This window comes from Lepisosteus platostomus, chromosome 10, assembly GCF_059453375.1.
Source record: "Lepisosteus platostomus isolate fLepPlt1 chromosome 10, fLepPlt1.hap1, whole genome shotgun sequence".
Classification (NCBI taxonomy): domain Eukaryota; kingdom Metazoa; phylum Chordata; class Actinopteri; order Semionotiformes; family Lepisosteidae; genus Lepisosteus; species Lepisosteus platostomus.
The window spans coordinates 17,570,699-17,595,970 of NC_142620.1; the positions used below are offsets into that span (position 1 = coordinate 17,570,699).

Below are 25,272 nucleotides of genomic sequence, written 5' to 3' on the forward strand. Positions count from 1 at the left end.
GATGAACAAGGAGAAAACCGATGGTCAGTAACAACTTTGAAAGAGCTGAGAAAAAGTCTGAATACTTTTGCAAGGCAGAATCATGTCTACTTCTGCCGAATATTACTATATATGAAATGTTGGTCTTGATTTTTCAGGTCATTCAATTAATTTTGTGGATCATTAAAGTAATTTAGGTTTGCCACACTATAGGGTTAAAATACTTGTGCATTCATGATTTTTCCATTTTTTATTCATATTAATTTGCATTCATAGACATTATCTTCTTTTTTGAATGTGTGGAGTAGGTTTTGTATATAACAAATATATAACCTATTTTATACGTCAAGCTGTCTGTAAACTATAAACTTTAAAGCAGGCACTGTATATATCTTCCATTATCTTGAGAAATACATAATACTGTGTATATGCAATAACGATATTTTTTAAATTATTCCACTCTGTAAGGAATAAACAAAACATGAAGCCTAAGTGACTGAAGACTTTGGCTTCACCTTGAACTATCAATCCCTGTACAGTTTCAAAAACAATCTGCACTGATGTACTGTACAGATTCACTACTGTACTGTAGGTAGTCAGGCACTTTGTTGTTTTTGATGTTTACAAACAGGTTGGTTGTGTTTTCTTATAAACCAGTGACAACTTATTTTATGATTTGAAATTCCAGAGAAAACCTTTTGCTGCAGTTTCTTTAAATCAATTTTCTATCGTGTGTGCCTGTGACGCAAATGATTAACTGGGCTTGATATACTATACACTTCCTTGTCATGGACTTTGTCCTCTTTTTTTTCACCTTCACAGTTTTTCTACATCTATCGTGACAAGGCAAGTCCTTTCTTTTTCGAATACATCGATCATGCATGTTTTTACCCAACGATTGCAAGCTTCATCTCTTAGTGGCCTGTGAATATATTTATTCGGTTTAAAAATAGCAGTATTTTGCCATTATAGAGAAATTACTAGGCAACGCCATTTCCAGATGGTTATGAAAAACAAGGAAGAAGTGCATTAATTGCCTCAGCAGACTTAAAGTGTTGCACTCCAGCTTGCAATGGAACCTCGGAAATATGAACTAATTAAAATTCAAGAGGCACCTCTCAAAGAAGTCTCAGGGAGGCAAAAGACATGGCTTTTGGAAAGGGTCCAGTGCCTTGTCAGCTTTGCCATGTGTTTTGAGTTAATTTTAAGGCTGATTAGCTAAGCCTCACCATCCCCTCTCTCAGCATCTTTCTGAAGGTGTGAGTTTAGTCTCTAATTACAAAACCCTATTCAGTTTGGATCCCTTCTCTGTGACAGACTGGTCTGAATGCTGTATCCCCAGCTGTCAAATGGGCAGATTATATTACATGACAGGAATCAGGGATCTAATTTTTTCATGGCTGATTTGCTTGTACCTGTGAACTTTTAAGCTGTAAAATCAAAGTAGCCCACATGGAGCAAATATGCATCATTGTTTTCCATTTTTGTAAGAAGACAAATGGAAATATGAATTTCCAGCCATTTTTGGAAAGCTGGTTATGTGTGATAAAACAGGAAACAGTGCTTTACAAAAAGGGATATGAGGTCTGGAACAAGCTACTGTACCAAGTTATATTTTTGAAATAGGTCAATAAAATACAAGCAAACAATAAATATAGGCCGAAAAGCCTCATCGCATGTGTTTTCAAATGAAGGGTTTGATTTAAAAATTGCAAAAATTTATTAAAATTAATCAGAGATACATTTTCTATTCAACATGTTGTAGCTGATCAGGAGGTGGAGACGTCCATTTTTCCTTCAGTCCTAACAAGCTTTCTAATCCATACATGAGGAGAAGCATCCACATACTGTAGCACACAGCTACTGTACCACCACCAAGCTAGACTGTAGGGATGGTGTTGACTAGCATCCACATGCCAAACCTCCACATTTTTTACTGTACATGCCAAGCAATTTAGACCTCAAAATTTCCAGAATGGTGCCATTTGACCCCAACACCTTTTGCCACATTTTCACATAATCACTCCATGCTCTGTGTAGGAAATGAGGTGGGTTTTCCACTCTGCCATAGAGGTCAGCTTTGGCAATAACCAGGAAATTGTTAATGATATACTGTACCTATGTTACCTATGTTACTGTACCTATGTACCTGACAGCCAGCAGCTATATCACCCTGCAACTCACACCTGGCAACCCATTGAAGCTAAGCAGGTGTGAGCCTGGTCAGTACCTTGATGGGAGACCTCCTGGGAAAAACTAAGGTTGCTGCTGGAAGAGGTGTTAGTGGGGCCTGTAGGGGGTGTTCACCCTGCAGTCCATGTGGGTCCTAATGCCCCAGTATATTGATGGGGACACTATACTGTAAACAGGCACCATCCTTCGGATGAGACGTAAAACCGAGGTCCTGAATCTCTGTGGGCGTTTCTCAAAAAGAGTAGGGGTGTAACCCCGGCGTCCTGGCCAAATTTCCCATTGGCCCTTACCAATCATGGCCTCCTAATAACCCCCATCTCTGAACTAGCTTCATTACTCTGCTCTCCTCCCCTCTGATAGCTGATGTGTGGTGAGCATTCTGGCGTACTATGGCTGCCGTCGCATCATCTGGGTGGATGCTGCACATTGGTGGTGGTGGAGGGGAGTCCCCATTACCTGTAAAGCGCTTTGAGTGGAGCGTCCATAAAAGGGCTATATAAGTGTAAGCAATTATTATTATTAATTAGATTATTATGTTACATGCAGGCTGATTAGTAGGGTCACTGTCAGCCTAATTCACTTCCTTACCGCTGTTTTTAAGTTGTTAATTTTAAATTGTAGTTAATTTACATACTCTGAAATACATTTACCATAGGTCTGGTAAGATAGACAAATAATTACAATGCAAGATTTGCTTTAAATCTAAAAAATAATTCAGATTTGTACCATTCATTTAATAAGGCTTTTATTTTGTACTTTCGCAAAAGTACATGACAATATATCCTATATTGATGTTGTCTTAAAATGATTAGCCCATCAAGTCCTTAGACTCCTCTGTTGTTGGAATTTTCTTTTAAAGCTCGAGAGATTGACTAGGCCACATAATGTATTTGTTGTGTTTATGACCTCCAAAATGAGCAATTTTATAGCTGTAGTTTCTATAAGATTCTAATCTAAACATTTTCTGTTTTAATTTTCTCACAGCCAATTCAGCACATTCCCTATCCAAAGTATGATTTGCAGAATTTCCCTCAAGGAACATTTCCTTCAAGGTTTGTTGTGTTTGTATTTGCAGTTACAGTAGTTACAAATAACTGAGACATATAGTACGCTTTTAAAGGCTAATCCTTTGCATCCATCCATTCCCCGACTCACAAACCAGGATGTCTACAGTATGTTAAAATGAGTTGACATGGTATTTGCTGTGTCTTAAGAAAACTGTAATGCCATGGCAGTAGTGGGATGTTACTTGACATTTAACATGCCCACAGTGTAACTGCTCAAAGAGTTTAGAGTTGTTTTTCTATTATTAATGCTATTTACATGAGTAAATGCTGCCTGGTAGCCTCTTGTTAATTGACAGGAAGTGCAGTGTGTGTAGGTGGAGTGACACTTACACTCACCCTCTCGCCCTCTGCCTAATCATTGCAGCTGGGTGCTGCACAGGGCACTGCCTACAGACAGTTACTGTACCACCGACAACCCTCCTACCGGACTGCATTTTCATTTGAAGAATAGCTACTGTATTTTGTATTTAATGTAATTGGAAACTACAAGTACTTCAATTGAGTAATTCCTAAGCAAATTCTTAAGGAATTTGAAATATTTTCAGAGATTCTACTTTTTAAAATAATTTTTGTGCTATTTGTATTCTATTTATATATTGATTGATTTCCCTTTGATTCTTTTTTAATTGACTGTTATATTGTATGTTGTGATCACTTCCTCGGGTCCCAGTGAATTACCCACTTAAATGTGTATGCAGTAATGGTAATTCAGTGCTGGTGCTTACAGCAGTGTATTGCTCCCTGGAAAGGCACAATCTGTTCAGTTCCGTTTTGTTTTTGTCATATGCACAAGTGCAATAAAATGCTCATTTGCATGTTATACAGAAGAATGTTATTTAGTTATTTTGGCTTTTAAGAACTTGAAGTGTGTCATGTGTTTTCTACCTGCTAAATCAAATCAACAACTTCATTTGGCACTGATGCTTAACTAATGTAGTTAAACTTGCAGTTCATTTATTTAATGCTTTTTTGATTGCTTAATTCTTGCCATGAACATTTTGAATAAAATAAAATGGTTTTATTAAAATGTTTATTCATTAAAATAACATTTTGTAGTTAAAAAATCCATGTAACATTCTGTAACCTTACTCCCCAGTTTCAGTGCCCTCTTTCTTAAAGTTATTTCAATTCACTCTTACCTTTCCCATTGTATCTGGTTTCTTAGAAATTCTGAAATTTTCTCTTCTAAAGCCAAGATTGTCTGAGAGGAACCTTGCGATTAACAATCCTTTATATGAGGCAGATTGTCAAAGCAAATCTTTCAGTAAAGTTCTTTTAAATACAATCGCAGAGTGACTCACAATGTGGTGTTTCACAACCTGGATATTTTTCAGTATCTCACAAAGATCAGTACTCAGTGAGTCAGTGAGTGTTTCTTTAAACAACACTACAGATTGTTTGCCATTAATACTACATACGATATTAAAGGAGATTAGTGGATGGTACCACATCCTCATGACAGTATACATCCAAAGCCAACTGTTTTGAAGTCTTTAGTTCTATTTAAGAGATTAATCTCCTTATAAAAAACTGGAATCCTATGGGATGGGACCAGGACTGAAATCACAAATGGATGGTAACAGATATTCTGTACAAGAGTGTATTGATTTGTTTTTGCAAACAAGCATATGCTCAGATACATGACTATACATGCTGCTCTCCCACTACTAAATATAATTAAATCTGTATACATATACAGTACAGTAATTAGTTATCTATCTTCAATATTTTGAATGGCATATTGTACAAGTGATGTTAAGTCTAGTGTTTTTATGACATTCCAATTTCTCAGAGGTTTCTTGTTCATAGCATTTACAGTATAGAGCAAAAAGCAACAAAGACCAGTTTAAGAAAAACACTGCATACACCCAAAGATATGGCAACCAACCCTTTTTTAATATTACATACAGTATTATATGTTTTCCTACAACCTTGTAATATTTAATTCTACATAACACCAAAGTAATAGAATATTGCATTGATCAAATAAATATAAAAGTACTATAAGAAATAAATTAATACCATATTTACTTTGGGATTATTTTCTTTAAAATGTAGTTTAAAATGCAGTGCCATAGCAAAGAATAATTCAGAACATACCAATGAACTAATTAGAAAATATTTTAAAGGCTAAAACAGGAGAAATGTAATTTTCAGGTACCGTATTTCTTACAAGTCAATTTAGTGTTTGTTTTAAACAAATGCCAGAATGTGTATTTACACAATTAAAAAAAGCTCAGATTGTTTAAGCATTTTCATAGTAACCTGCAAAGAGGTGGTGCATCCTGGAATTTCAACAGTATTTCAACAGGTGACCTAAAATTACAAAGCTTTTGTAGCAGGACTCACTTATTTTAAAATAAATATTTGTTAAATATTTATTTTAAAATATTTTTTTGGGATTTCCCAGGATTTGATTTCACCCGGGACAAGACTTTAGGTACTAACAAATATTTGTTAGTACCTAAAGTCTTATCACAGGTGAAATCAAATCCACTTGTCAATAGAACATCCAGTCATGGTATCTAATGGGTTTCCTGTTGAAATGGAAGGGTCAACTGGAACTACAGAAAGCTGTCATCAAGTCCTACATTTACACTTTATCATTGTTTATTAAGTACAGTATTTTGAAGCATTCTACTGTTTAATAAGAATGTAAATACAGTATGCTCATGATTTCAATTGTTTAAAACACAAGTAGGCTGGTCTTTTATTGCCTCTGTCCTAGTGCTTGATGATAAGCAAAATGTGTGATTTACTATATCTAAATTGATTTTGGCGTTGATGTTTATTTGTGAATTCAGTTACAAAAAAATCCCTCATAAAAACAGTGCATAGTGTTATTAAGACCCCATAATACCAAAATTAGCGTGCCTCTTTCCAATCTCTGTCAAAAATTATTTCATTTTGAATTAAAGTCACTTTTTTTAACCAGAATCCTTTTCCTTTCCTGAAAGCAACAAGAATAAATAGAAACTAAGATTGTTCTCCTGTCATTCCTATAATTTACAATCCATTGGTAGTTTTACCTAATAGGAAATAATAAAGAAGAAATTAAAAATAAATAAATATTTTTTCCAAATATAACAGACAGCTTCACGAAATGTACATAAATCTAGTTCTGGCCAGAAAACATAATCAAATATTTAATATTCTCTAATAATTTTAGATATGAATCCAACAAAAATAATGCATGCTTTCTAATCATTTTACTCTATGATTATTAACTTGTCAACCAATAACATTACATTTTCCAGATTAATTAACTTTTCCCCCAGATAATGTGATGAATGTAGGTATGGGGGGGGGGGGGGTGTTAAATTAATAAGGCCATACAGTAGGTAGCTAGAAGTTGAATTGAGCTGTGAAAATGTGATTTACTGCTTTGTTGCTATTGATAGATGGGTTACAGGGAGACTTTTTTGTAAGTAGGTTAACAGTTGCATTTGTAATCATTTCATATTATCTGGAACGTGGTTTTAAAAAGCAAATTTTCCTTTTTTGAAAGCTGCTTCGGTGTTTTTGGTTGAAAACCATCACACGAGGTTTTGAATTTAATTTGGTCAAAGAAAGATGAAAACTGAGGGAGTGTAGAGCAGAGAGATAGTATAACCCTAACAGTTAGGCAAACATAGACTTTTAATCAGGTTGTCACCTATTCCATAACATATTACCATTCAGGTATTGAGATATTAAAAATGATTTCTCAATAGTTTTCTCATTTCCATGATTAAAACAAGGAAAAGCATGATATCCTCCTGATCTTCCAGTCGGTATAGACCTTTTTGTTTCTCAGGATTTTTAAACAAGTCAGTTCATTTCGATATATTAAACTTTACAATAAATAAGTGTTTTTCTAGAACCCCAATAAAACAAAACCTGAGGTACTGTGGCTCTAGCCGAGATAGACATCACCATATTGACAACTTGAATCTGGGTCACCAATGGCAGCAGCCTTGTTTTCCAGGAGTTTTTCTGCTTGGTCTGGGAAGTGAGGACTAACACAAGAGTTCACGGCCTCGTGGATACGGCTGAGGAGAGACTTCATTTTCTCCTCATATTCAGCATTTGCTTCCTCACTGTGCTGTTGAGGCGTTGAGAAAAAACAATATTCAGTTTGTCTGAAGCAACGTGGAATGAATCTAATCTTTACCATACTGTATCTGGCAATCTCAAATCTCATCCCATCAGTTTCAACAACAACCACTCATCCAACTCAGGGTTGCAGTGGCCCTGATCCTAGCATGGGAAGCATTGGGTGCTGGATAGAACACCAATCTATTGCAGGGCACACACAGACACAAATATGCACACACTCACACTGGGGACAATTTTTACAGAAGCCAATTAACCTACTAGCATATCTTTGGACTGACAGGGGAGCCAGAGAAGTCCGAGGAACATGTGGAGAACATCCTGTACAAACTCCACACAGATACCACCCCAAGAATTAAACCCAGGGCCCCAGAGTGCAGCACAGCTAACCACTCTGTGACTGTGCCACCCATCTCAAATTATAATACTTCTTGTTTACTTAATACAGGGCAAACCGTGCGCAGAAAAAAATATATTTAATGGTTCAGATTCAAATTCAGAAGTAGTGGAACTGTACAGGTGTTCCCAAAGTAATTCCAATATATAACTGTCAGCCTTATACAGTATGTGGAACAAGGCCAAGCTACCAAATATAAATGTATGCATATAATTTCTCTGGTTTATTTTTCCATTCATTCTGCTGTAATTGTGTTATCTCCAACTCATTTTTTCAAGACTGCCTATTGTAACATGGCAGGGGTCTTTATAATGACTTATATTGTCTTTATAATGACTTACATATTTCAGCATTTCATTCTTGAAATGTGCTCAATAGTAACTCAAATAAAATGTTATTAAAGGAACAGAAGTTTTTCAATATACAGTTAGAGGCCAGTTGCATGAATGCATTCCAGAATTTGGGATATGTAATACAGTTCTCTATTGAACAACAATAGTTACTAAATGAAAAGAATGGTCACTTCTGCAATTTGAGGGAATAGAAGCATATTTTAAACAAAATCACAGCCTTCATACGGTCCCAAGTATTGTAAAGGAGAAGTTAGCCAGCTCCTGTAATTCTATCACTCCTGATTTTATTTTTGGCCATTTCAGTAAGTTCTAACACTATGGCTGCCATTGGGGGGGCAAATGTTCTTCATTTGAAATTGTAAATCCTTTTAAAAAACAACTTATTGTGCGTCTTACCTGGTTTGTAATTCCTTTAATTTCCTCCAGAGTATCAGCTTGTTTCTTCTCTAGCATCTCCTGCTGAACAGCATTATTGTCTGCCAGCTACAAAACCAGGAACAAAAAAATCTACAGTATGTCTACATACAGTACATCAAGTGCAGAAGGAAAACCCAGGTTTCCCTTCTGGTGTTTGTGGTTATGTAAGTTTTGTATGCGGTCTTGTAAAACCTACAGTAAACATATCTGACTATATTGTTCTATGTATTTCTGCATGACATGCTGCAAGATATGCTGCAATTTATGACAATATTTTGGGCTCAACTGAGAATGTACTGCCTTAAAAGATTTGATTCCAGTTACAAATTGTTAATTCAAAAACTGTTATATAAACGGTATATACAGGTAAACAGATTTTATTGTATGAACACTATTTTTATATTTGTCAAAATACTTATTCCAGCTTTGAAATGTTGTACTTAAATATAATGGTTTAATGTATCTGGAAAATAAAAATGATTGAATTAATAAAATAAAATGCACAGGTGCTTGGTATTGACTGGGTTCCCTTTGCTGTGTCCACCTGCTTTCGTGAACGTTGTGCTCCTCTCTTTCATTTATTGTTGCAACAACAGCATTTTCATTGCTCCTTTTGATATACACAAATCAAAACAAAATTATATGTACCTGTACAGATAAACTGTGACCTATATAGGTTTAGTTGCTGTTGATTAAATTTAAAAAAGGAAATAAACGATATTTTTTCTACAGGGTTAAATAGCGAACTGGATTTTCATAATCAGTAGGCCATTTTCAATGATCAATCTTCATATTGTACTGCTGAATAATGCAATTTGCTTATGTATTTTGTTTTTAAATAAAAGCTGAATTTTACTGATAAAGAGAAGAACAGAACTTCATAGAGAAGAACAGAACATTCTCCCATTTGCATATGTACAGCATATAGCAGAATAACTCACATTTTCTCTGTAGGATAACACATGAATCCATTTCTTAGATTTCAAAACATTTTGTACCAACATTCTGTAAAATCTTACAATATTTAATGAAAGCTTCACCTAATTCTTAAAATAGACTAACAATAATAGGAAATACTGTATAGGAAATACCCTTTATTTGATTGGCTTATTTTACCAGCTCTGTACTATTTTTTTATGACTCCATTAGATTAATAGTTACTGAAGGGAGGTACTGCAGGAGCCATTTGTATTGTTCTTACCTCTTTAGTCATTTGTACCACCTCTTCGGTGAGGGCATTATTTAGCTCCTTTTTTGTCCTGAGAATACAGAAAATGGATATAATGGTTACATAGAGAAGAGCTCCAAATAAATGGAGGATTTCAAGACAATTAAATATGCACAATGTCCTAGTTTTTATACTCTGATCCCAATATACTGTATATATATGATCTTACCAAACAGCGTTCAACAAATATGCAGCTAAATTATCATAAAGTGTACTAAAAGACCAAAGGAGAAGATTTTAATACCAAAGCAGCAGACGTTTAAATGCAAAGTAAAGGGATATTTTACTTTAAAGTTTTCATTATGTATACTGTATTTCAGCTGTTCGTGAAGGTAAAGAGGAAGTATACTTAATCTGCGCCCTGTTGTATTATAATTGTTCTCATAGAAACCCATGCATAAACTTAAAAAACATTTTTTAACACAATACAAATATAAAATAAAAATATGATAATGTATTAAGGCAGCACAACTTTGTAATTCCAATGTCAAAACTACTAACAAATTCCATAAACATTAGTAATTCATTCCAGATACAGTACTTCTCCTGTGTAGCTTTGTCTAACCCAGACTTGGTTGAGGCATTGAGTTTTTCATTCCTTTTTGCTTCAAGTTTCTTCTTCATGCCTTTAGTTTGACTGCGGGAAATTACAGAAGACAGAATAACAGTGGGGATGCACAAAAAATAATCTGAGACAAAAATAGTGCAGAAACTATTTTTGTTTATTCTTAAAACAAAATGGACTCAATTTTCAAAATAGCTAAAGCGGAAAATAAATAAAATGCACTGACAACAGCAAAATAAATAAAAATATTTAAATAAGCATTCATAAGTCAATCACCTGAAAAATAAATTCATAATCATTAGTTTTCATTCTCCAGAAATGCATTTTTCACAGAACACAAATGACAGCAATCCACAAACCATCTAAGCTGTAATAAGTGACTTAAGGCCCACTCTGAAAGCTTTCCAGATGCATTAAACATACCATATTGTAATAGCATAAAATAAAACATTAATAGATAATGGTTTCACTGTAGGAAAGAGGGATGTCAAAAACAGGGGATTTTGTCCAAGCTTATACGGTACTTCAATATGTTCAATAAGTGAAAAAGAAAACAAATGTGAGGATATACAGTAATTACGTTTTATTAGGTTGCACTTCCTAGTGAATTTATTTATTTTTCATTATGTTTTGTTTCCTGAAAATGATTAGGCAATTCTCCACAAAACAATCGATCTATCATCTCAGGCCACTAGACAGTGTAAGTCAACATCAGTCATATTGAAGGTGCTAAAATGATGTTTAGTGCATCCTTTCTTGTCTAAAGGTCACATTTTTGAAACAGAAACACTTGCACCCCTTGTGATCTATGTAGGAAGAAACTAGCAAAACATTACTGTAGCTGCTAGCCAGTTGTCTTTTAGAATCATCATCTCTCTACTGTATACTGTATGTTCTCTGATCTGTTGAGAGGTACTGTGCGCATAAAATCTTACCTATCAAGGGAATCTTTCATTGCCTTCTTCTCACTTGCATGTTTATCTTTTGCTATATCCAGTAGCTTGGTTGATTGCTATAGAAAGGAGAAGTGAAATATTTATTTATGTAGGAAGTCTTGATATTTCTTATTACAACACCATTTTCTCCCACTGTTGATAGTAATCAACCAGTAATCTAGCAAAACACTCTGCACTCCAATTCAGTCTAAAGCAGCAGTATTTAAAAATTCTGTACTAAAACAAGGTTTTAAGGGAGTGAGAAATATTATTTTTGTAAGGACACATTTTAATAAACTCTAGCATGTCATATTGTCATTGTTGTCTTTGAATATTTTAAAGGGGCAAATACATAGTGATAAAAGAAATATGATAGCATTTTAGTAGGCAAATTCCCCTTAAAAGAAAGAGTTTGGCACGATGTGTACCTGCATTGACATTTTCTAAATAGCAATGATATTGACTCTGGCTTAAGCTGACTGGCTTAATTAGGAACAACTCGACCTCTATGGGGTTTTTTCTCTTCACAGCAGGAATTTGAATAAGATACAAACTACTGTAATTTTGAGACAGCAGTTGCTGTACCTCTGAGCCGTGCTGTTCTTTCTTCTTTTTGATGAACTCATATTGCTCCTCATACAGTGCCTTTAGGTCTGTGTGGAATTTCTCCATCAGTTCTTTTACTTTCTCTGAACTAGAATCTGACTTGTCATCACTGCTTCTGTGAGAGAAGATGGCAGAGTGAGCACCATTTCATAGACAAATGCACTGCATTCATGGAATACTGAGGTGATATTCTTCTCTTACAGTATGTGTTGTTTGGGGTGAAAAAGGTTTCCTGTTCATGTTTGTGAGCAGGTAAGAAACCAGCACTTGTGAATTCCTGAGTATAGTGGATATAGGTTTTAAGCAGAACAGGAAAGAGGAGTGAAAGAAATAAGAACTGAGCAAAGGTCTCCATCTAGTGGGAATGAAACATAATCTGAAAATCTGTCTTTGAAAGCAAGTGAATCTAAAATGAAGTATGAAGCAGAACATTACTCCTTCTTCCTCTGGCACCTCTTTTTGTCCGCATTGCTGAGGTTCTTAAACTGAGTGCTGTATTTCTGAGTCAAGTCGTCTGCTTTCTTCTGGAACTTCTTTTCTATTTCTTTCAACTCTTTCTCCTGTTTCTTGGTGGTTTTAACAAAATTCTTGTGCTGCTTTAGCTCTTCAACTGTTGTTGTTGAAGGCTCTAAAGAAAATAGAAAAGGCCTTGATTTATACTGCAGATAACAATTATGAAAAATAATCTACTCTTCCTTAACATAAACAATCAAAAAATATTTTTCTAAAGAGAAAATCAGCAAATATTGTAAGGGAGAAAGAATTCTCAAGATCACACCAAGATACAGCCTTTATCATAGCTTCTAAATTTTTCCAAGTAGATTAATATCCTTAGTAGTTTTCCTGGGTACATACACAAATGTTTCACAGACACAGTGAGTCAGAACCCAGAATACGCAAAGAGAGTGCTACTGTATACTAAAGTGGCTTTTTCTTATAATTGTAAAGCAGTGATCAAAAAGTAGCTTAGTATTGGAATTACAAAAAAGTGCTAGAAACAGGAGCGAGCTGCCAGCTGGAATATTTGCATTTACCTGGAACAGTTCTTGCTGATTCATTGGTGGAGTCAGCGGGCGCTTCAGGGGAAGATGTGTTTGTGATTACAGCAGAAGATAGGATGACCTCAGTTTTGGCAGGTGAGGCAGAGTCACATTCAGTAGTTTGGGCAGCTTCAGGTTCGCTAGAAGGAGTGGGTGCAGTATCAGAGGATTGGGCAGGGTCTGGTTCAATAGATTGGGGAGGTTCGATAGGCTGGACAGGCTCTGGTTTGGTAGATGCGGCAGGGTCAGATTCAATAGAATGGGGAGGTTCTGGTTCGGTAGATGGGGCAGGGTCTGGTTCAATAGATTGTGGAGGTTCATTTGGATGGACAGGCTCAGGTTCTGCAGATGGAGTAGACTCAGAAGATGGGGTAGGATCAGGTAGTGTGGAAGGAATAGGGTCAGGTTCTGTTGATGAAGCAGGTTCAGACATTTGAGCAGGGTCTGTTTCTGTAGACTGAGATTCTGCAGATTGGGCAGAGATAGGCTCAACAGACGTTGTAGATTTATTAGTTGTGATTTCAGCAGCATCATCCACTGGGTTAGGAGTAACTTTAGCCTCTGGGGCAGAAACATCTGAAAACAGAAAACATAAACAAAGATTTCCACATCATTCCATGGATTTCCTACCTACTTGTGGGATAAATGTGATAAAAATAATAGAAAGATGAAGAAGATAATTAAAATTTGGCTTTTGGGAGATGTGAATTCCATAAATACAGAATACTTTAAAAAAATTACTAGAGATCCTAGAATATGAATATCAGCTGTTAAAGTAAAAAGTAAAACTTTTGGGGTTATTTTGGTTATTTTTATACTTAAAGTTTGGAAATACGGTAGAATTTTGTTTTGTTGTTTTGAATGTTTGTAAAGTAAACACTAAGTACTGGTCTCGAAAATATATATTTTATTTTAATTCATTAATTCTAACTAACAAATCATAAATGACTTTCAGACTTGTGACTTATATGGTATATCTTTTGGCTTGACCAACCTACTACAGTCTTTAAAGGCCAACATCCAGCAGTTTTATATTATGTCGCCCTTAACCATTAACAGCTAAAGACCTGAAAAGCTGTTAAACTAGTCCAGCTTAACAAGTTACTGTACCATGTCATACAGGTAATTAAGTGTTTGAACAGTACAAAACACAGTAAACTAGAATTCCCAGTACTCTTTAAGGAATAATCTCCTCATCTAAGATACCAAACTAGACTGTAAACTTATAGTTCTTCTGATTCCACATTTCCTATACTGTACCCCAATGATAAGTGGTGTTTTGAAGATTTCTTCCAGCCCACCTGCATCACTGTTTATTTCTGGCTGTGGTGCCACTTGAGTTTCAGAAGTTTTATCACTCGATGTCTCAGTAGCAGGTTTCTCCTCAGCATCAGGCTGTTGCTAAGATAAAGTTAGACATCAAATATTTACAAAAACATTCCACTATCTCAATCTTTAAATGTCTCTAAATCAGGGATAATCTGAACTGGTCTTGGAATAATGTTTTTTCTGATGTTTTTTTCTCCAGATGAACTCTTGGTTGCTCAGTCTAATAGCCTAATCATTTTTTTTCTTTGAATTTCTTGATTAAAAAAAAATCATGATATTTGATGTGACTTGAGAAACATACTTCTATGAACTCATTTAATCCATCGTTTAACTACAGTTTAAAAATATAATCAAGAAATATAATTAAGAAATGTTAGTTTCTTCTCAATAAAGTACTGTAACTAACAGGTCACTAACAGGAATGTAAAGAAGAATTCACAGGAGCACACTAGGCTGTCACAGAGAAAATCCCAATTAGGTAGTGGTATTTGAAATCAGTCCTGTGCAAAAACAGAGAAAGTCTCACAGCATTAATTCCCAAGGACATAGATAATCCTAATTTTCTTACCTCTACGGGCTTAGGTTTCACAGGCTTGTCTTTTAAAGGATTAAATAAAGCATCTGTGAACCCTGAAATTAAAATCAATATTTTAATTAAAATCAATGCTACAGAGCCCAGCCTCATTAAAATAAGTACTGTACTGTACCTACAGTCATTGTTGAACAAATTATTTTTTCTTTTGTATGTTCTAAGTGTTTTCTAGATAAACAGAAGTTACCAGAGGTTTTAATCAAAAGAAATCCAGCTCCATATTCATATACAAGAGGATGGTATATTCTCTTGAATTACTGTTTTCACCATAGGGAAATGGAAATCGGAACAGTAATTTAATTATTTTATGCCATATTTCACTTTTATTAAAATAAATGAGCTAAAATAATATTGACTTACAAAGCAGCTTGAGGCTAAGGTTGAAAGAGTACGTTCAAATTACATACCAGCAAAAGATTCCGGAATGTAATCTTTGACCTCGATGTACACAAACAATGCAGGCAGAGTGAGTGGCATGTTGCTTTCAGTACGGAGGCATATGTGCTGATAGCCTGGGGTGTAAAAACAAGTGATATACAAGCACTACAGCACAAAAGTCAAAAGGACTTTACAAAGGACAGCTTTTGACTTTCCAGAAACCTAGTCTTACTTATTGTACTTAGCTAAACCAAAACAATTTTACAGTAAAACAGTTTGTATAGTAGTATTCCACTATGCAGTATACTACACGACCACTGAAGAGTTCTTCTTTTGTTCTGCTGGAGTATCGAATACTAAGATCTCCTTTTATATGTTGTAATTTATGGAACTCTACTAATTATGTCACCAAAGCTTAGAGGCTATACAAAATTTCAGTAGTTGGGGAGGCGAACAGAACTACCCTTCGGCTTTCATGGGGGATTAGCTAGGAGTTCAGGTGGAGATATATATGTAGGAGAGTGCAAGTGGGTGAGACAGGGATCTGATCTTCCCACACATTTCTGGTAAAACCTTTATCTGGCACAGTAAACAATCAAAAGTTGGAACTCAATGGTTAAAAGGAAAATTTAATAAAATCTTTAATATATTTCATAGACATAATAAATGTCTCTTATAAATGTATTTTAATGGTAGTGTCACCTGACTGTATGGCATAGACTGGGAGTATTCTGTGTCCAATGAACTTGCCACCTTCCTCAAGAACTACTATCCTGAGAGACGCCATGTCTGGTACAAGAATCTGCCAGATTAAAAAGAAAATCTTTAGCACCACACCACCACATTAATATTCATTGCAGAGGTAAATATTGAATGACAAATTTATAAAGCATGAAATCACGCTGTCTCAATCAGGGTGGAAGGACCCCAATTCTGGTCGAGGAGAGCAATACATCATCCTTAACCATCAGTGTATAAATGTATGTTTTTATCTATTTAGGCAGTAGTTTAATCATGAACAGACACTTCTGGCCCGGTTAGGATTCAGATAGGATGTTTACATTTTCATTTTGATTCTCTAAAAGTAGATTAAAATAATGATACAGTACATTGACTCATGATTGGATATTTGATGTTTTAAAGGAGACATGTAAAAAGCTGCTAGGCTGTGGCTCTCCAAGATCAGAGATCGCTGCAGAGTTGGTCAAGATCACTCCTGGTCTAAAAATGCTTTTGCTTTGATTACTCAGAGCAGAAGTATCTTTTTATGTTGTAAAATAATCAAATATGAAAAGGAAATTTCTAAAACTTACAGCTCATAATGTTACTTAGATTCTGTCTACAATCTGATTTATTCTCGTAAGGATAAGCTTGTTCAATTCAAATAAACTCTCTAATGCTGTGGAGATGAAGAGCTGATTATTAATCCCAGGGGTTTCACACTGGCAAGCAGAGACACATAATATATACTGTTGTAACGATAAGAGGATTTTGATGGTTTTAATTTTACAAAGTGCAAGAAATACTCCTTGTTCTGTTCCTCTACAGTCTTGTTCTACTGTTCTTGTCTCTGCTACTCTCATTACACATATCACTATACTAATTAACACTATTTTTGCCTCTAATACTACAACTAGCACAGTTAGCACAGTTGCAAACCACAGTTGTACAATCATTTATTGCATTCTGTGGGAACCCCCTTTCTTCATTTGTGTATTATAGGGGTTTACCTACCGCTAACTTTCAACTTTTTGGGAGTTGGATGGGGGGGGGGGGGTTGCAGATGCCCTGCAGAGTCATGGAGGGGTTGGGGTGGGGTGGTAAAACACCTGACTGACATAACGTGATCCTACTGTTACTATTGCTCTTTCTACTACTAACTCTTGAATTGGGCACATTTTTCATGACACAGTTGACTGAATAGGCTGATTTAACTTAATAAGGATCCTATACAGTACTTCTGCTTGTTCTACTACATTAATTTCTCCTCCTTCTGTTTAATACAACCAATACTACTCTTACTCCTAATAATGCTACTACTATTTCTGTCAGTGCCTATGCTGTACAAATGAGAAAAGAGACACATTTTAGACAATTGAATGGAAACACAGTACACTGCACCTTCTCAAACACAAACAGCTCTTCATTCCACACTGGATTGATGGCATTAGCTGTGGGTGACCACTTGGTTTTGTACTTGCGTTTGGGGTCTCCTGGCAAACCAATCAGCTCCACTTCCACACCTGTCTTCACATTCTTCTCAGTCAAGAACTGGCCTGAATAGATCTGTCAGCGATAAACATACAGGCTGACACGTCATGTCAGTTTCAGAGGGATGTCTGCTCTTCCTATCCCTCTGAAATAGAATTGGCCAAGCAGCGGATCGTTCACCCACTAATAGGAAATGTGAGCAAGGTTTAGACATTTTGGTTTTACCTACTATACACCCTACTGAGGTGTTGTTGCAATAGTAATCATGCTCATTGCGAGAAAAACTGCAGGTTCAGACATGTGGTGTCTCTGCTTAGGTGTAAAGTCAGGGTGTGAAGCTGCCATCTGTGGGATTATGACTGAACATGTCAATGTCACAGCATTTCGAAACATCTTTTAGCCTCAACCTTTTAGCCAACCAACTTAACCACTCTTGGAATTGGAATGGAATTATTTTCTTTTCAACCATTAAATCAGACTTCATTAAAAAATGCTTTTATGTTTATTATTATCCTGAAGAATTAAGGTATTTGTGAAAATCAGAAGGAAAAAAGGTGGCCTTTAAAGCTTGTAAGCATTTGAGCAGTAAAATGTATTATAGCAGCTGGAAAGCTTGCATTGTGATGAAAAAGCAGAATAGTCAGAGTCAAGCTGCAATAATAAAAGTAAGCTTAATCAAGCAGATCGGAAAAAACAGCGAAGGGTGAGAAACGTGCCTTGATTTTCAGAGTAGTTGCCACAATAGAGTCAATCCTATCAGCAAACGGGTTGAACTTCTTGTCTGGCCGTCTCATAAAGTCATGCTTGAGGAGATAAGCAGTCCTTCCGTTAAATTCAAACAAAGACATGTTCAGCTGCATGGTAAAATCTAGCAAACAAAAGGGAACAGAACATCAAACATCTCAAATTGAATCCTTAATATTTTTCTGTTATACTGTATTTTCATTGTATTGCACAGGCATGCTCAATTCTCTACAGATATACAGTATAGACAGCACAATTGACACTTTTAAAAGCTATTAAGGGCTACCAAGTGGTTCAGCCAATAAAGGTGCTCATTCTTTTGCCTAGTGCAAAAAGGATTCACCAAGCAGTGATGTATGATTGGCAGAGTGCTGCTGGAGCAGAACAGGCTTTAGCTCTTAAGGGTTTTCTTGGCTTTCAGTGCTAAAGTGATGATGGTTAGAGACAGTGTCCCTCCAACTGGCACTAAATATCCTGTAAAACACTGCAGAGATTTCAGCCTATCAGAAGGTATTGTAAATGACTCTAAGAAGTGGACACGTCTGCAGGTCCTCCTTGTCTTTATGTGCTACAGGATTTGTTGCTGGAAAACCAAGTTTTCTCCACCAGCAGTTGACAATTCCAAATCAGGTGGGTATATAACAAAATAACTGGGACTGTAAGTTGAAGAAACACTTGAAAAACTTATCTGAAGTTATTGTTAGTTACGTTACACTGACATCTAGTGGCATTTTTGAGAAAAATGATATTATATATACTTTTATATATATTTTATTTAATAGACAATGAGGACCTATAGAATAAAAAAAACTGCATTAATATCTCGTCTTAAAAGCAAACTTTAAACATAAAGGAATCATAGCATATCGATTATTTAAAATGACAGTGCTGGCCCTTTGAAGGAACACTACATAATAAATGAAAATGAAGCTCTTACCCATAGTCTGATAGTTGAGTGCTACCATCTGACAGCCAGCATTCCAGAAGGGTTGTGGGTTGTAGTTGGAGGAGTCCATCCTCGTCCCTTTGGGGTAGATCCGACTCATCTGCCTCTTGTTGTATCTGGATTACACTGTATAGAAACTTGCGTTTTTCCTTGATTTCAAAATGCATCTGATTTCTTACTTTTTGACTTTGTAAAATACATTTTTGTCTTCCGCTTTTATAGCACTTTACTCATACTGTATCTACCGTTTCCTCCCCAAAACGGTTCAATTACCAAAGCACAGTGGACCCCTCCACAAACACCTCACCACACTTAATGACAATATCAATTACATAAATGGATAAAAAAGTATTTCTAAAACTTCAAATGTTTAATAATACTTTTTTATTTTGCAAACCTGGGGAGGGGGATAATAAGTGCTTGGGGACTCATCAGCAGTAAAGGGATCTTTGGTCAACGAGTGTGTCAGATGTCAACATCAGACACTCTTGCTTAGGTAACCCAGCTGATGCTGATCAACAGCATTGAGCCAACATCCACCAATCTCTGTTTCTAATGCAGAGCCATCTTGAGACTTTCCCTGCTGCCTTGGTGGCATTAGTGACAATTCTTCTGTTGCTTGCCTGTGTGAGGCCCAATAAGCCACAGACTTTGTAGAAGGATTGCTTTGCAAGTACCTTACAGCTACCACTCACTGTGATGTCTTACCCTCATACACATGCATATTTCATATTACGACAGTAAATCATCTGCAGGTGGCATTCAGAATGTATAAGAGTACACAAGAATGAAGCCCAGGGTGACATCTGATATGTCTTATATGAAATGAAATACAATTTATTCTATCTATATAAGATAATCAGTTATCAGGTTTTATCTGCTGCCTTTAGAAATGGAAGGAATAGTTTGGAAAGCGTTCAAAAGCTATTCAAAAGGATACTCCACAAATTCCACTGGATATTTGGTGAGCAAGTCTCCCCCCTTTGTCTCCACAAAAGAGGAAATTGAATAGCTCTTGTTCTTTTCTAGGGAAAGGACAGAGAGAAGGGGAGACTCTAATAACATTTCAGCTGAGGCCAAAACAAATATACTACTTCTGCTATGGCTGTTTATTGTGAGAATTATGGAAGCCCTTTGTTACAAACAATATTTGAAAGCCAGACATTAATATGGCAAGAGGAATTCTTCTTTTTCATGGTGTAATGCCCATAGCAACATTTTACTGTGAATTATAGTACATTGTTTCTAAATGCAAATACTTTGCCTGTTAAAGTGACTTCAATGTACTGTATATCTCTGACCAACGTCTTTAGTTATTTTTTATATTTCTAATTTCTACTCCTTGTCAAAAAATTATTGTCAGGCTTAAGTATTCTTTTGCATTTTTTTTGCATGATATACCATTGAAAAATTTACAAATCTAATTTTGGGTAGGCAGAATGTTGTCCTGTACATCTTTATAGTTCTTAGACTTTGTATTCGTATTTTTTATAATTATATTTAGTTCCATTTCAATTGTTATATTTAAAAATAATTATGTGAAAGCTTGCTTTGAAGCAAACATTTTGTGGAAAGCAACTTCATAATATAATAGGGATAATACAGTATATGGGAATATTCCATTGTTTTCTTTCAGTGAAAATTCAAAGACAATGTTTACGAAGGCATATCACTCAACTTCTGCCCTATCAGACAGAATTTGTAATCCATTGCTTACTTCTGGCATTTTCAAAAGAGATGAATTTATTTGGCTGTATGTAGTTCACCAAAGCTGACATTTCCTCATAGGCGGTTACTTCTTGACCAGCTGTACCCTGAGAAAGATGACAAGGAACTGCTGTTAGTGTCTTATTTCCACAGACACAAGTCTCAATTTTGAAGACAAAACACATCTGACTCAAGAACTGCAGTCAGTCATCAAAATACTAAGAGCTATTTGAATGCATAATTTTTGCCCCAGGCCTGTATTGTCAGTGAATGAATACAATGCAAGCTATGGTGGTTAGGTAGTGGGGGGCTCAATCTTGACACAGACAGTGGATCTTCAAGTACTCCCAAAATGTGAACATCAGCTTCTACCAGACCTCATCAGAGTTTTTCATCTTTTCCTCATCTTGCTCATCTTCCTGCTCTTCCTGGTCATCTTGCACATCTTTTGAAGGTTCTTGAACGTCTTTTGGAGGATCTTGCGTGTCTTTTGAAGGATCTTGCCCCTCCACCTCTGAAAAAGAAAAGGATCAAAAATAGTTGTGATTATCCAGCAGGGTAGTGGTGCATCATAAACATTCTGTTTTGATCCAGCTGAAATGAAGGACTATTTGTTAGGAAATGGTCAGTTATCAAAAGACATGTTTCCTGGCAGTGAATTTTTAGAATTAATAGCTTATCCAAATTTTAACTGGATTGATGTGAAAAGCCACATGAAACCATCAGTTATAACTCAGTATGGGAGTTTCTAATTGATTAATGCTTGAAAGTAAATCTTCTAAAACACCTGGCTTTACCTGTGAATGCAACACCATTCCGGTATAAAATAACATGACCTTTCAACAGTAAACCTGAAATCCATTCAGGAATAAAACCTCTCAGAGACAAATGGATGCCTTTGTCCCTAAAAGTATAAACACTTTTGATATGAAATTATATCATGACCATGTGTATCTACATCACAGGTAGATACACAAGGGCCAATATATTGTGTTGGTTGTGATACTTTGGGGGGTAGTTGGTCAGCACAGGTCTGTTGACCAAGCACTAGTCCTCTAATGTTAAAGAAGTGGGTTTACTTTTATAAAATTATTTTTTTCTCTGTTCTTTTTTCCATTAGAACCACAGTTCTTTTGGCAACTTTCCTTTTCTCCAAGATTACTCCACCCATTCCAGTTCTGGTGTCCAACAGAAGACCTGGAGCTGTGTTTGCCATACCTTTTATACACCAGCCCTCAGCAATAATGGAAAGCAGCCGTGCTAGATCAGACCAGTGAAACAATTTGAAGCCAACAGCTTCCTGGTACTTGTAGTCCAGCTTATGGGATTTAGCTGAGAACTAAAATAGATGTCATGTTAAGGGTATACATAGTATAAATCTTTCCATATGCTGGGTCCATAATGTACACCTTTTATTACCTTGCCGGTTAAACCCTTGGTTTCTAAACATACCAGAACATGCTTGATTGTCTTGCTCAGGGCTATCTTGCTGTTGGTTTGTGCTGGCAGGAGGTTGCTGTTGGTCCTCAGAAGCCGGTTTCTTGACTGTAGCATGGGTGGGTGCCTCTTTGCTGTTCTTCTTGTTCTTGATCAGAATTTTCCCCATCAGTTCTGCAGGGCTTGGTATTTGATGTCCTGGCTTTAGCTGTTGCAAAAAAAAGGATAAAAGCGCAAACAGGAACTGTAAAATAAGACCTTTGATTGGCACTATCTGTAGAAGTACTTTTCTTGTCCTTTACTTTGAAAAATGTGATGGTGTTTTCATATCGAAGGAGAGAGACCAGGCATGGGAATAACGTACACTGAATGAATACAAAACTTCAATGAGCAGTGCACAGTTGTTTTAAACAGACAAATTAGCTATTTGTCCATGAGGACATTTATATCATAGCCACAAAACGCAATATGAAGGTATAGCAAATAGAGGACACTGCCAAATTCAGACAAACATTCATAAATTAAATATCAGAAAGACACATTTTATGAAAGATAAGCATATATAGATGGACAGTCTACTTCACCAGGAGCATGCAGGAGGTCTTTATCTTATCTTAGTCTCTTTAGCATGTGTTTGGATCCCTGTGGCACTCATAGATGGTGTTAAATATGCCTTTTTGTCTTTGAAGCACTTTTTTTTGGTACTCTTGGTATTGATCAAGACATGCTGCTCTTCACAAGAATACTTTTCTGTGCTCCGAGTTCAGTCTCAATTGTGTTTTCAGCGACTCTTAAGAGTTGTTTAAGTGTCTCTGAGAACTCTGTTAGAATGCACATGGGAGCATCTTGATTAACATCTGTGATTTACAGTTCTGTTTTCCATTAGCAGAATGACTGTCATGGAAAGATGCCCACAGCCATGATTATCAGCTTGGAAAATATCCTGATTCAAAAGGAGGCCAGTAGTTAACTAGTTAACTGTACAGTACAGTATGTACAGTAGTTGTAATGAATGGCCTAATAGCTAAATGACCTGAAGGTCATTGACCCATCTGGCCCTTCTTGAAAGAAAATTGTTTCTCTTTCACTTTTAATTTAGAAGAAGTCCAGTGGTTTGATTTTGTCAGTGTCTTTGAAGATTTTGAATACCTAATCCAAGACACCTTTGCGTCTTCTCATTTCAGGACTAAAAAGATGGAGCTGTTTTAGCGTGTGTATAATTAGGGTAATGCACCATGCAATATTCACAATGTAATTGCTCTGCAGTTGAGATTTTTTCCATTCAGTATAAAATATACATTTCAGTAAATCATTAAAATACCTTGGTATATTTAATTTGATTAGATTTTTATTTGATTAGTTAGTAGTTAAAGGATCTGATCCAGCCATTTATTGAAAGAAACTAAGGTACAGTATCTGCTTCTACAAGGATGGATAGCTTGTTCCATTCTCCCAACCCTATGGGTAAAGACTGTTCATTATGAAGAAATCAGCTGAGTTGGCTTGCAAATAATTTTGATACTTGTATCAATATTTTTGTAATGTTCTCTGTTCAAGACTAAAATTGTTCAGTTTCTTTACCATCTCTGTGAAGGGCAGTCTCTAAAGCCCCTGGAACATATCAGTTGCTCTTCTCTAGAGTAATTCCAGAGCAGCAATAGTTTTTCTATAAAATGGTGACCAAAACAACATATTCTAAACAAGGCTTTACTGATGCTTTATACAATTTTAACATCACATTATTTTCTCACATTGTCTAACATATGTACTGTACATACAGTACCACAATGAGTCGTTTCATTAATGTCTGTTAAATAATATTGTTTTTAAATAAATAAAAAATAAATAAGTGAATTGTACGATAAAGGAAATTTAAGATTGACAGCTTGTTATAATGAGAGCAAGAAATGCTCTTCAGTGTTGAATTGTTCATTCAGGTTAAAAAATTAATGAAATTCTGAAGAGAAAATATCAGAGAAAAAGCTGTGAAAGCTTAATGAGTGAAACAGACTGGAGTGGGAAAAGGAAAAAAATAGTGCGAAGTTGCACTTTTTGAATTTGCTAAAATATTTATTCCTCTTGACACATGATGGAGACATAATTCCGCCTGAAGTCCTTGGTGTTTTCACTGTATTAATCTAGCACACTTCTTGGCCATGGGGAAACCTTAATGTCTTATGATTATTAACTGCTGCTTTTGAAACCTTAAAAATGGAAAGTTATGCAGGCCAATTTTAGAAATCCCACTCTCCTAAAATGATATAAGGTATGTTATTTATTCCTATTTTGTATTGAGTATTTTATAGAGTAAATGTTTTCTATTGAAAGGCTTTAACCTTGAGTGCAGGTGTGTGGTACATACAGTAACTAGTCTCAATTCTGTTAAAATGAGGAAGAAAGGGTGCTTTTTTACTTACTGGGTATTTCTCAAGTGGATCTACAAGCAAAGCATCTCCAAATATTGTCTTGCAGTAATTGGCCATCTTTTCTTGTTGCTTGACCCTAAACAAAAAAACATTACGAGCAATCCAGAGCAACAGTTTTTTTTAAGTGAAAATAAAATGACCTTTTCATTCCTGCATTATCTCTTATTGTGTTTGCTGCCTTTAAATTTTTTGCATTTAGTTATCTCAATACAGTATAGTGAAAACAGATTTGCTCTGGAGCAAAAACCTCTACATACAGTATCATCCTTAAATGTTTAATATATGGGATTTTGTTGTTTCAATGTTTCATTGAAGATGAATTGTTTTTTCAGCCTTATTTCCATTGTTTATTAACCTCAATGTTAAATATATTAAGTTTGTATTTTTAAAAACCTGTAACAACATTCTGCCTCCAGTTTCTGTGTAAATGCTCATTGTAACTCGCAAAGCCTGAAAACAAAACAGATTGAATGGAGTTCATTCACAACTTAAAAACACAAAAAACATATTTGTTTAACTCAAAACCTTTCGTTCCTAAGATCTGAAATGAAAAAATTTGGAAGTAGAAAGAAAATTTAAGATTTTCTTCAAAATATTGCTTAAATAGTACTATCCTCTACTCAAATA

At 35.7% G+C, this 25,272-nt stretch overlaps 1 protein-coding gene and 1 long non-coding RNA gene across 3 annotated transcripts in view; one reads left to right on the forward strand and one right to left on the reverse strand.

The window, feature by feature from the left end:
• The first annotated feature begins 2,320 nt into the window (after nucleotides 1–2,320).
• LOC148653474 (uncharacterized) lies at nucleotides 2,321–9,000 on the forward strand. Its single transcript, XR_015941679.1, has 3 exons — nucleotides 2,321–2,674; nucleotides 3,157–3,224; nucleotides 8,511–9,000. It is a non-coding gene; the product is annotated as an uncharacterized LOC148653474 (long non-coding RNA).
• The window catches only part of plcb2 (phospholipase C, beta 2), a 40,407-nt gene continuing 20,249 nt past the window's right edge, over nucleotides 5,115–25,272 (reverse strand). For both annotated transcript variants that reach the window (XM_088648521.1, XM_088648522.1), the window contains 20 exons: nucleotides 24,637–24,721; nucleotides 22,235–22,427; nucleotides 21,160–21,296; nucleotides 20,793–20,889; nucleotides 20,016–20,100; nucleotides 19,067–19,191; nucleotides 18,102–18,253; nucleotides 17,296–17,460; nucleotides 15,877–15,976; nucleotides 15,204–15,308; nucleotides 14,773–14,834; nucleotides 14,177–14,276; nucleotides 12,870–13,451; nucleotides 12,289–12,463; nucleotides 11,815–11,950; nucleotides 11,230–11,306; nucleotides 10,271–10,366; nucleotides 9,703–9,760; nucleotides 8,481–8,567; nucleotides 5,115–7,323 (listed from right to left, as the gene is read on the reverse strand). In XM_088648521.1, the coding sequence (XP_088504647.1) occupies nucleotides 7,135–7,323; nucleotides 8,481–8,567; nucleotides 9,703–9,760; nucleotides 10,271–10,366; nucleotides 11,230–11,306; nucleotides 11,815–11,950; nucleotides 12,289–12,463; nucleotides 12,870–13,451; nucleotides 14,177–14,276; nucleotides 14,773–14,834; nucleotides 15,204–15,308; nucleotides 15,877–15,976; nucleotides 17,296–17,460; nucleotides 18,102–18,253; nucleotides 19,067–19,191; nucleotides 20,016–20,100; nucleotides 20,793–20,889; nucleotides 21,160–21,296; nucleotides 22,235–22,427; nucleotides 24,637–24,721 (2,806 nt within the window). In that variant the 3' untranslated portion in view covers nucleotides 5,115–7,134. The remainder of the gene's footprint in view (nucleotides 7,324–8,480; nucleotides 8,568–9,702; nucleotides 9,761–10,270; nucleotides 10,367–11,229; nucleotides 11,307–11,814; nucleotides 11,951–12,288; nucleotides 12,464–12,869; nucleotides 13,452–14,176; nucleotides 14,277–14,772; nucleotides 14,835–15,203; nucleotides 15,309–15,876; nucleotides 15,977–17,295; nucleotides 17,461–18,101; nucleotides 18,254–19,066; nucleotides 19,192–20,015; nucleotides 20,101–20,792; nucleotides 20,890–21,159; nucleotides 21,297–22,234; nucleotides 22,428–24,636; nucleotides 24,722–25,272) is intronic.